Genomic DNA, 11,711 nt, shown 5'->3' with positions numbered 1-11,711 from the left:
CCCATTTACATGCCTATTGGGTCTAAATAACCATTTTACATGTTATTGGGCCTTTGTGGTCCAACTACATGCTAATAGGGCTTGGAATGAAAATTTCACATGTTAATATGACCGTAACTATACCTTTGCGAAATCATTAAATGTCGAATACCTTTATATGTACCTTTCGAATACAAAAACATACTACATATACGTAAACGTTAAACATAGAACAAAAAGGGGTTAAGAATCTGGTGAGACATGTCGGTTGGCACCTCTGAGTGTACAATCATAGCCTGTAGTTATAATCAGAGTTTCCTGGTAGGAAAGCGGGAGTTTGTGTATAGATCTATACGGGGTGACCCCCACGCCTTCGTTGTTCGCTACGGCTAGACTAGGCTAGTCTAGGGCGACAACATCCTCAGTCAAGACCAGCATTTGGAAAAATACCAAGACGAGCGACCTAGTCATTATCATGTATGGTTATAACGGCTCATATATGGATTCAATACCAAAAGATAACCTTTTGAAGATAAATTCTTTAAATGTGTCAATGCAAAACGACTTAACTAACGATACAAAAATCTAAACGATGTTATAAAATAGAAAATATCGGATTTTCTGGGGAGATTAATCATATACAATTTTCATTTATTCAAAATACAGTGAACCTAAACTACACTCATACAAGTTTTTCACGATTAAATTCACACATGCATTTATATTCGATTTTCACATTATTTTCAAAACATTTTACAGAAAATATCGGATTTTCTGGGCTTTTATGAAAGAAACAAAGACTTTTACTCAAATATACTTATGAACTCACCAACATTATATATATTGACCGTTTTCAAAATAACTTGTATTCTCAAGTAATCGTTAAGCTAGAATATATGCAAGTGTGTATGGTTTTGTTTATGTAATACCACTTATCGTACTTTGAACAATTAGAACTTATGTATTTTAACATTGTATTTGATGTGAACAATGCTGGTTGTAATATGTAATGTTGGTGATGAATGTGTTATGTTTCATGTATATTCATTGTGATGATTATTCAATTGTTAGTTACGCGACCCATTTTGCAACCCATAAACAAAAGAACTTTCTTAATATCAAGACAATTTTTTTGATGATGTAGACACTTTATAATACTTTATGCTTATTGTCGTATTACTATTCATATAATCTACTTTTTCACTAGAAGAAATATGATTGTCATTTACAAGGAAGCATCCAAATAACATAAAAATCATTGTGTAATCATGGAATATAGTTTGTTAAAAGAAAATAGGCCAAACTTACTTAAAAATAACATTGTACATTGTTTTTTTTTTCTAATTGAAAGTATTTTTCTAATTTAACCATTAAGAGCTTGTTTTTTAATAAAATAAAACAGTTAGTGAACTTTAAATTCAATAAAAACCACTATAATATGGATTTTTTCAGTTTAACCACTCAAATAACTTTGTTTATAATTTAACCAATAAAACTTGGATTTACCAAAAAAAAAAAAAAACACCATGAACAAGAAAAATTTATTTCTATTGCTTCTTGCAATTTATAACCTGAAAAAACACATAGTGGTGTTTTTGAAAAAAAAAAACACACAAACTATCAGTCGTTAAAGTAGAAAACATATTACAATGGTTAAACAAAAAAATTAAAATACCAATGGGTTCTATGGAAATTTCCCAAGAAAATACACAAAAATATAGAGTGGAAAACAGTACAAACAAATAAATAAAGAAAAATCACGTGTTATATTAACAAGCATAGTTGAAAGTGCATTTTGTTTGCAGGCAAATATTTTATTCAGAAAGCGCCATGAGTTACTAAAGTTATACAACACTCGATGAAAGTCAAAGTGACATGAAATCCGTTTTCAACTTCTTGGAACAGCAGATGGAGTTCTCTGTTTTTGTTCTGTTTTTAATCTATCTCTCACCCAGTCTTTCCAGACAAACTACTGATGAAACCGTTAATAATTTCTTGACAAAGCATCATAGGATCAGCGCAACCTCCCTTTCTCTTTCGGTTCAACCAAGTCTAGCAAACAAATATCAGAAAATTAATCTTATAATAATTTGTATATAGTTTGACATGAGAAATTAAGTAATGAATATGACAATGAGATAAATGTATACCTTTAAAAAGTTAGGTAAAAAGCAATACAAGTTTGCAACATCAAGGTTATGCAGAGATTGAGCCCAGTTTAAATGATTGAAAAGATGCTACACATAAAAATCATTGAAGCTTCACAGCTTCGATCATCAGCAGGAGTTCTGCACTTAACTTCCATGGATGATAGTCGGAAAGCAAGTCATTCCCCTATACATCATGTCCCATTTGAAACAAATTTAGAACAAGAAAAACTTAAGTAAATTCTGGAAATCAATGTCCATAAAGGCTTGTTTCAGATCGCATAAGGGTTTATCAGTCAGACAGAAACAAACCTTGTAAACTAGAAGCAGCACCATATAAATGTCTTCCTTTGTAAGCCATCATCAGCTTGATCTTTTTATTTTCTTTTGATGCTTTAATTTCAGAATTCACTACATCCACCGGCCTTTGATCTTTTATTGCTTGGCTGTAAGTGTGGAAGTGTGAGAAAAATAGATTTGAACTGGATTAGTAAGATATGTGAAAGTAAAATTTTGTAAATGTACACCTTAAAGGATAAATAAGATTTCTTTTCATTACAGTTTCACTTTCACAAAGATAAGGAATTATATTTACATGTGCCTCAAATGAGTCACCTGATAAACAGCATATCTATTGGCATTGTCACGTGATATGGATACAACCCTGGTAGCTTTAAGACAATAATGCATCATCAAAATGATTCATGATTTGAGCATATTCATTAAATTATTATTATTGTCATGACTTTATAATTTATATATTTCCAACTACACATACTTCGATTCTAATAATTCCATTTTGCAGTTCATCATGATCACCCTTCCATGGTGACGACCCCATTCATATTCATGGATGAAAAGAAACAGTAGAATCCAAAAAAAAAAAAAAAACCAGTAAGCATATCCAGGTTAACTACATATTTAGATACAAATACTTTGACGAAATACATACTTGTATTAATATTATATTTGAATGAGGTAAAATAGTTATTTAAGTTATACGCATTGAAACTAAAAAGAAGTCCAAGGAAAAGAAATCTGGATGTACCTTCACATAATCTAGTAATTACTCCTTACTGGTGTATGTTGAAGCAGGGGATAAGGGAGATGTGGGGCCAATAGGAGCCTCCTCTACTAATCCTTTCTTTCAGATTTGGGCATCCTTCTATTCTCAATACCAGAAGTAAAGGCAACAATGTTTCTGGTAGATCTATCGTCTTCGGGCAGTTGCTAATGAAGAATTTTTGGAGGGAGGTGAGGCGTTGGAGTCCCGTTGAAACCGATTCCAGTTTCTCAAATCCATTTATTTCAAGATAAGTAAGGGATGAAGGAAGAAGATATGACAATTGATCAAACTTTTTCACATCATCATATGGCCCGCCATGTAATATTAGGTCAACAAGCGAGGTTGGGAAATTCTGTGGGCCCCACTCCGAGATGGGCTTCTTCAACCCTCCTATTTTAAGAAAACACAGTTTCGGAGGCCAAAGCCCACAAGGAAAGGATACATCCATACTTGTACAATCTATTATTGTAAGATCTGTTAACGAGGTGAGATTCGGCAACTCATGGTAAGGAAATGACTCTATACTCGGACACTTTGATATATATAATCTGTTCAGGTGAATGAAGCAACTCAATTCACTGATGGATTTCAGATTTGGCCAATAACTTATATATACATTTTCAAGCATCCGCATGCTTGAGTTGATAAGCACCCTTGTCTTCTCTCTTTCTCCCAACTCCTTTTCCAATAGTGTCTTGCAGTTGAAGATGACAAGTGACTTGAGCTTCTGCCCTCCTCCTGTTGGGAAGGAGAGTGATGTAATTGAATCACAACTTTCAATATCCAAATCCACCATGCTATCTGGACAACTGCAATGCTCCAAGTTGTTACATTTCCATACTTTCAACCTTCTAAAAGATGTTAGGCTGCTCCCACTATTAATATTATCCTCCTCTTTCTCCCCTAAACTCACAAAATTTTCACATTCTCTTAACTCCAACTTCTTTAAATTCATAAGAACCTTACTTGACTCTGCTTCTGATTCCCACAAATATCTTATTTCATTACAAGAACGGATGCTTATTTCTTCTACCACCCCAAGATACTCTGTAACACCTCTCCACAGTTCATCAGTAAGCCCTGACATGGCAATTATTTCCAACTTGGTGATTGTTGAAGCTACATCAACCAGGCTTTTCAATAAACCATGACCACATTTTATTAGTTTCAAAAACCTTAGTGAAGGTAGTCCTCTAAGGGAGACCTGAGTCAGATTAGGACAAATATCATCTATTTCCAAGTTGGTGAGTGATGAAGCTACATCAACAAGGTTTTTCAAGACACCATGGCCACATTTTCTTAGTTTCAGAACTCTTAGTGTAGGTAGTTCTTCAAGGGAGACCTGAACCAGATTAGGACAATATTCAATAAGAAGCTCTTGAAGGTAAGGAAACGCCCCACTATTTGTTGACCATTCCTCCCACCCTGACATTCTACAAAACCGTAGGATTTCAAGTGAAGGAAATGCAAGGCCGGTTCCAAGTAACTCCAAACCTACAACCTTCACCTTACTCATCCCACCAATAAACAGTTCCTTCAGTGATGGTAGTTGCCCAAGTCTTGGTAGAGATGTACATTCTTCACACCCTTCTATTGACACATGAGTCAACCGATGAAAGGAGGGATCCCCAACCCAATTTGGAAACTCTATACCTCTATATGACTCAATTCCGAGTTTTTCTAGTGTGCCATTATGAGGCTTCAGCTCATCGAGGACCTCTTTTTCAAGTGCTCCCGTTCGGAAATCATTAAACTCAGAACCCCAATTCAACTCTATCTCAGTAAGCCGCTTTTGTGATAAGTTCGCCTCGCGTGCATCCATTGCATTCTGCACATTGCCCAGCCCCGGAATACAAACTTTCCCATGGAGATTTTGCAAATTAGTAAGCTCAGTTATTGCTAAGCCAATGTGACTGGAGAGAGTTTGAAGACTTTTCAACTCACCAATCCCTAAGGGCATCTTCTTCAACATGAAACTACCCCTCATGTCAAAATGCTGCAAATTTTTAAGCTTTGAGAAGCTCTCAGGCAACTTAACTAATTCATAACAACCAGAAACAATCAGCGTCTGTAAATTATAAAGATTGCAGACATTTTCCGGTAAATGGGTAATTTTAGTTTGAGATAGATTGAGATACTGCAAGTGCTTCATACTACCGATGACTTCTGGTACCTCGCTTATGCTAAGATTACTCAAACTTAGGACTCTTAACAATGGTAACTCCTGAAGTAAGTCACTCAGGACCTTATTTGATAAGTTAAATTTAACCCAATCTTCTACCACCCTAACAGACAATGCTAAAAATGTTCTCAAATTTTTAGCTCCCCTGTATGGCTCGAACCTTTTGTACACCATGAAATCCTCACAAACAAGTGACATATGTCGGTGTTTTTGCAAAACTTCCTTCCTAAATTCCTGGTTCATCTCAATGTCTAACCTTAAAAAAAAATCTCCAGCAACAAATGTGGCCAAGTCATTCAGGAGGTCATGCATCACAAACAACGATTTGTCATTAGGAGCATGTTGAAAAAATGACCTTGACAGCAACTCTTCAAAACATTTCTGACCCCACTGTTGCATTGACTTTCTTGCAGCAGAGTGGTGCAAAAATCCTTCTGCCATCCACAACAGAACCAACTCCTCTTTGTCAAACACATAGTCCTTGGGGAACAAGGAGCAGTATGCAAACAACAACTTCAAAGTGGCAGAAAGATCATTGTAGCTTAGTTTAAGAACAGGAACAATCTTATCTCCATTTCCTAAATCCCATATCTCACTATCCAACAGATATTTCCATTCTTCCTCATCTGTTTTTGTCCTCAATAATCTCCCAAGTATTCTTAAAGCCAAAGGCAATCCCCCACATTTTTTCACAAACCGTTCCCCATGTTGCCTTAGTGTTGGATGTGAATCAAAGTTATCCACACCCAATGCGTGTTGAGCAAACAAAGACAAAGAATCTTCTTGTGCTAGATGCTGCAGAGGGTCTTGATGAGAAAAACCGAGTTGTTTGAGCAATTGCTCCTTCCGAGTTGTCATGATAACTCTACTTCCAGGAGACCCTGCAAGAAATGGGCCCACTAATTTCTCCCAATCACCATAGCTTTCAGACCATACATCATCCAAAACTATTAGAAATAGTTTGTTCTGAAGTTTCTCTCTAAGAGCTTCTTGAAGCAGATTTAAACCTGCAAATTCCTTGTTTTCACCGGTCACTGATTGATAAATAACTTTGCTTATATTGAGGATACTGAACTCATCAGAAACACAAACCCAAGCCCTGAGTTCGAAGCGATCCTTCACTTCCTTTTCGTCATACAAAAGTCTAGCTAGAGTTGTTTTACCAACCCCACCCATACCAACTATGGGCACGATGTTGAAGTTTTGACTACTTGATTCATCTTTATCCCCCAACAGCTTCTTAAGAAATTTTTTCTTATCATCTTCGCGTCCAATGATACCACTTGCATCTACCAAAGACGCCTCATTTCTTTCAATTTTTGGTTTTTCATATGTTATCACACTTAAACCCAGATTATTTTTTTCCACTACCAGTTCTTGTAACTTGATGGCAATATCATCTAACTTGGCATGCATCCTAGTACTTTGGGAGAAACTTGTGCAACAACTTGGGACTAGTTTTCTTACCATGCTGGTGGAGGTTCCAGGCTCCTCGCACAACTCACGATGCATAGCTTCGGTGGCTAAATCGTCAAGCACGTCATCAATGTCATAAGCCAAATGTTGGAGAGCATTCAGCCATCCTTTAACAGCTTTATCACTTATTTCCTTCTGAGAAGCATCATTAAGCACAGCTCTGATCTGGATTAATGACCTCTTCAGTTTCTTGAGCTCAGAATCAATTCCCTTGAAGGAAGCAATCTTCTTCAATTGTCCAGAAGCCAGCTTTTCAAAGACCACAGTCAACAAGGCAGAAAGAATGAGTTCAGCCATAGTTTAATATGATAAAAGCAGAGAATATAGTATAGATTTGGATGAAATGGAATGCAAAGAGAGAATGATTTCAATTATCAAGAGATGTGAATGAAATATGTGAACAAGGAAATCGATTTCAATTATTGTTTACAGTAGAGATAAGGTTTGAACCAATGCACACCACATATTTGTGGCCCCCAAAGTTGCAAGTTGCAATTGAGGAGTTTCAGCGAAAAGATGATAGATTGAAAATTTGCTGACCAAAACATTGCAAATTGAAACTTATTTGTCGATGTAAAAATTCCATAAGCCAGTAATTCCTTTTATCAAAGAAAATTGACGATGTGAACCCCACTCCTCAGTCAGCTTATGAGTCAAATCAACTATTTCGAATCTTCGATGAGGTTAGAGTCGGCCAACACCATCCCTTTCTCCTCACCGTACTCTTCTTCATGGCCTTCTTCTCTCTCTACATCCGCCGTTTCTCCAACATTACTAACTCCGACGATTCTGACTCCGGCAGCCATCGATCGATGCTACATTTCAACAGAGAAACATTGCCGAACAAAATCCTCCATCGTCTGGTCTCCTCCTCCATGATGTTTAATGTCACGAGTCAAAGAATCGCAGCCTCTTGAGCGATTCTGCGGCGGTGACGGAAATTTCTGAACTTCACCATGATTCGTCATTCGTCAAAATTTTGATGTGTACAAAAAAATGCAAGACACGCAAGTACTCATAAAAACTACAAAAATCGTTCCTGTGCTTATAACAAAATCATGAATTGGGTCCCTGTTGTTTTGATTTATTTTGAAACGTATTCCTATCATTTTAGATTAGGCCTTTAAAACTTAAAACCATGTGAAGTTACTAATGTGGTCTTGCTTTTATATTTAACTCCGACAAAACTTCAAAAATAGCAACTATAGTATAGTGGGTATTTCTTGAGGCAAAATCACTAAACTTTTAGATTTGTGGTCATTTTGAACAAGTTTGTTTCTGTCCAAACTAAAAATATTATTTTATCATTAATATATTTTTTCTATCATTTTCACTTTTTAAAATTATTATTATTATTATTAAATATAAAAATGGGTCCAAATACTCTCTCTCTCTCTCTCTCTCTCTCTCTCTCTCTCTCTCTCTCTCTCTCTCTCTCTCTCTCTCTCTCTCTAGTACGCCACACACCTTCGCTTTCCCACTTTAATTTGGACATAAATAGCCACACTTCCACCCACCTTATCACCATGGATCTCTTTCTTCCACCCACCTTATCACCATGGATCCCTTTCTTTATTTATTACGCAAACACACAAAAAACTTATTCATACATTTCTTATTTTCTTTTGTTTTGACACACAAACACAATCGCAAATACAAGTAATCTCATTTCCTGTTATTCAATTTGTTCTAAAAAAATGACAGGTATTGTGACCCGCTGAGATCATCTGTGATTCATCATTATTTGCAGGACAACAGTATGGACACAGAGGGGCCATGATTTTGTTGTTATTGTACTGCTCGACTAAAACACAAGCTTGTGTTTTTCCATCAAGTTTTTTCTCCAGCCACCACTAAATCTTCCTTCTCCCTTCTCTCTGTTTTAGGTTAGGTAAAAAAACCCCAAATTGGGTTCATCCAAAAACGCAAGGAGAAAACCCTAAATTGGTGGTGTTTAGTTTAACTTTAAGAGATGGAGGCATAAGCAGGATTCATGATGGTAATGATTGTTCATTATTGTGAACCACAGAAGGGTGTTTGAGAAGGGATTTGATCATTGGTGAGTGTGTGAGTTGTAAACGATAGTTGTTATAGGATTTAGGATTCAGTATAAGACACACCGCCCGTCGTCACGCCCTTTTGTCATCACCTTCAGCGTTGAACCAAACTCCCCACACCCCCTCCGCGTTCTCTTTCTTTTCCCTTTATTTCTATAGCGTAGTCTGGTAATGTAGGGTGGAGCCCTAGATCGAGTTTGGCCGGTGGGATGGTTAGGTTTTACCACCATTAACACATAGAATATAAAGAAATTAGGTATGATGTGACAATCGAGAGGATTCCGTCACTCATCATCGTTAGGAGAGAGTAGGAAAAATAGATGTAATCTCTTAATATTGTGATATTTGATTTTGAGATGATAAAAATCAAATGTATTGTTACATTTATTGTTAAGTCGACTATTAAGCTCAAAAATAAGCGTCCAAAAAGTTGTACTGTCTTTTTAGCTGGTTAACATATTTTGAAAGTACTCCTTAACGAGATCTCAAATATATAAGACTCGTAAAAATTTGACTCCAAAGGAAAGAGTTATGAATTTTATAAAAATAAAAATCAACCCCGTAATTAAAATTAAGATAAAAACTGACTCCAAAGGAAAGAGTTTTCACTAAATGTGCAAAAAAGAGATACATAGCACTTCTCAAGATAAAAACTTTAGGACAAAGAATGTCGAAAACGGGATACGTATTAGAAAGATATGATTATTGTAAAATCATTTATTTTTACTCTCGTTACGCACAAAAATGAAAGTCAAAACGACCTAAAGCAACCTAAAGGAGAGTTGTGTTGGGAATGCAACAAAACAAGTTAAGCACTTCCGAAAAATTGATATAACGATTTCGGCAAAACTCGCGGAATAAAACTACTGAAAAATTGCAAACGAAATTGAACACGATATTTAACGTGGTTCGGTCTAATCTGACCTACATCCACGGGCGAACGAGAGAGAGAGAGGATTTTATTATCACCAGAGAAAATTACAATCATACAAGGCTAAACTGCACTTGTAATCTGATCACTCAGTATAAGGTATCACTCGTGCTTTTGGCTGCCGAATTAAAGGCTTTGCACAAAAGGCTTCCTCACTATTTCTACTGGATATATAAGAGAAGTTACTTGACTCTTATATATGTTTTTGTTGTGTTTTGGTGTGTCTTTTCCCTTCAACATATGCTTCCTTTTATAGTAGATGAAAAGGAATAAAGAGGAGAAATTAGTGGAGCAAATCAAGGAGTAATTTATGGAAAAGAGGAGTGGGTGGGAGACAATGGTGAGTCTCCACCAATTAACTCAACAATCTCCCACTTGGAGACTTGAACCATACGGTCTTCCTATCATCCAGCTCTTGCAACACACACACACACACACTCTCTCTCTCGTTATCTGCCATGCCTTCCTCCTCAAACTTCTGGAAGGCCAGTTGAAGTCATGCATAACTTCAACTTATCAGTGGTAACCACTTTGGTGAACATATCTGCTGGATTCTTCGTTCCAAGGATTTTCTTCAGATGTAGAGTTCCATTACTGATTAACTCTCGAATGAAATGGTACCTCATCTGAATGTGTTTCGTTCTACTGTGAAACATCAGATTCTTAGCTAGGTGAACTGCACTTTGGTTGTCACAATGCAGTACACAATCCTCCTATTGAAATCCAAGTTCTAATAAGAACGTTTTCAACCATATAAGCTCCTTGGCCGCTTCTGCAATAGCCATGTATTCTGCTTCTGTGGTTGAAAGAGCAACACTCTTTTGTAACCTGGACATCCAACTGATTGCCGTACCTCCTATTGTAAACACATAACCTGTTGTGCTTTTACCCGAATCCTCACATCCACCCAAATTTGCATCGGTGAACCCTTCTAAGACCACCCCTTTTATTCTGTAACATAGGGCAACCTCAACTGTTCCTTTCAAGTAGCGTAACAACCACTTTACTCCTTCCCAATGCTCTTTTCCTGGATTTGACATGAACCTGCTCACAACTCCCACTGCTTGAGCAATATCTGGTCTGGTGCATACCATAGCATACATTAAGCTACCAACTGCAGATGCATAGGGAACTTTAGTCATCTGGTTCTTGTCTTCTTCCGTCTTTGGGGATTGCTTCTTTGAGAGTCTCAACTGACTTCCCAAAGGTGTACTTCTGGCTTTAGCATCTGCCATGTTGAACTTTTCTAAAACTTTCTTGATGTACTTAGCTTGTGAAAGTTTTAATGTACCGGTAACTCTGTTCCTGGCTATGCTCATGCCCAATATCTGCTTAGCAGTCCCTAGGTCCTTCATCTCGAACTCTCTGGACAACTGCTTCTTAAGCTTGTTGATCTCCTGCATGTCGGATCCAGCTATCAACATGTCATCAACATATAATAACAGGATGATGTAAGAGGAGTTGAATTTCTTCAAGTAGCAACAATGATCCATTTCACATCTGTGATACCCACTCCTCTGCATGAAGCTATCAAACTTCAAGTACCACTGTCTTGGAGCTTGCTTCAATCCATACAGACTTTTCTTCAGTTTGCACACCAGATTTTCCTTACCAACTGTGGGAAAACCCTCTGGTTGTGCCATGTAGATGTCTTCTTCCAGGTCACCATGGAGAAAAGCTGTCTTCACATCTAGTTGCTCTAGATGGAGATCTTCAGAGGCTACAATTCCCAAGACCATTCTGATTGTAGTCATCTTCACAAATGGGGAGAATATCTCGTTGTAGTCAACACCCCTCTTTTGTTGGAAACCCTTTACTACCAATCTGGCCTTGTATCTTTTACTGCCATCAATCTCATCTTTGACCCGAAACA

At 36.9% G+C, this 11,711-nt stretch overlaps 1 protein-coding gene across 1 annotated transcript; it reads right to left on the bottom strand.

The window, feature by feature from the left end:
• Positions 1 to 1,726: 1,726 nt before the first annotated feature.
• On the bottom strand, positions 1,727 to 7,256 carry LOC145167555 (putative disease resistance RPP13-like protein 1). The gene is made up of 4 exons (XM_079086777.1): positions 3,175 to 7,256; positions 2,439 to 2,572; positions 2,130 to 2,313; positions 1,727 to 2,031 (listed from the first exon to the last, which is right to left on the bottom strand). The coding sequence occupies exon 1, from the start codon at positions 7,145 to 7,147 to the stop codon at positions 3,200 to 3,202; it is 3,948 nt and encodes a 1,315-aa protein (XP_078942903.1). The 5' UTR covers positions 7,148 to 7,256; the 3' UTR covers positions 1,727 to 2,031; positions 2,130 to 2,313; positions 2,439 to 2,572; positions 3,175 to 3,199.
• Positions 7,257 to 11,711: the final 4,455 nt, after the last annotated feature.

Source organism: Lactuca virosa, chromosome 3 (genome assembly GCF_052849685.1).
Source record: "Lactuca virosa cultivar CGN04683 chromosome 3, Lactuca_virosa_CGN04683_v6, whole genome shotgun sequence".
In the NCBI taxonomy this organism is placed as follows: Eukaryota; Viridiplantae; Streptophyta; class Magnoliopsida; order Asterales; family Asteraceae; genus Lactuca; species Lactuca virosa.
Note: the sequence above shows the minus strand (reverse complement) of the source record. Positions and strands in the feature narration are given on the sequence as shown.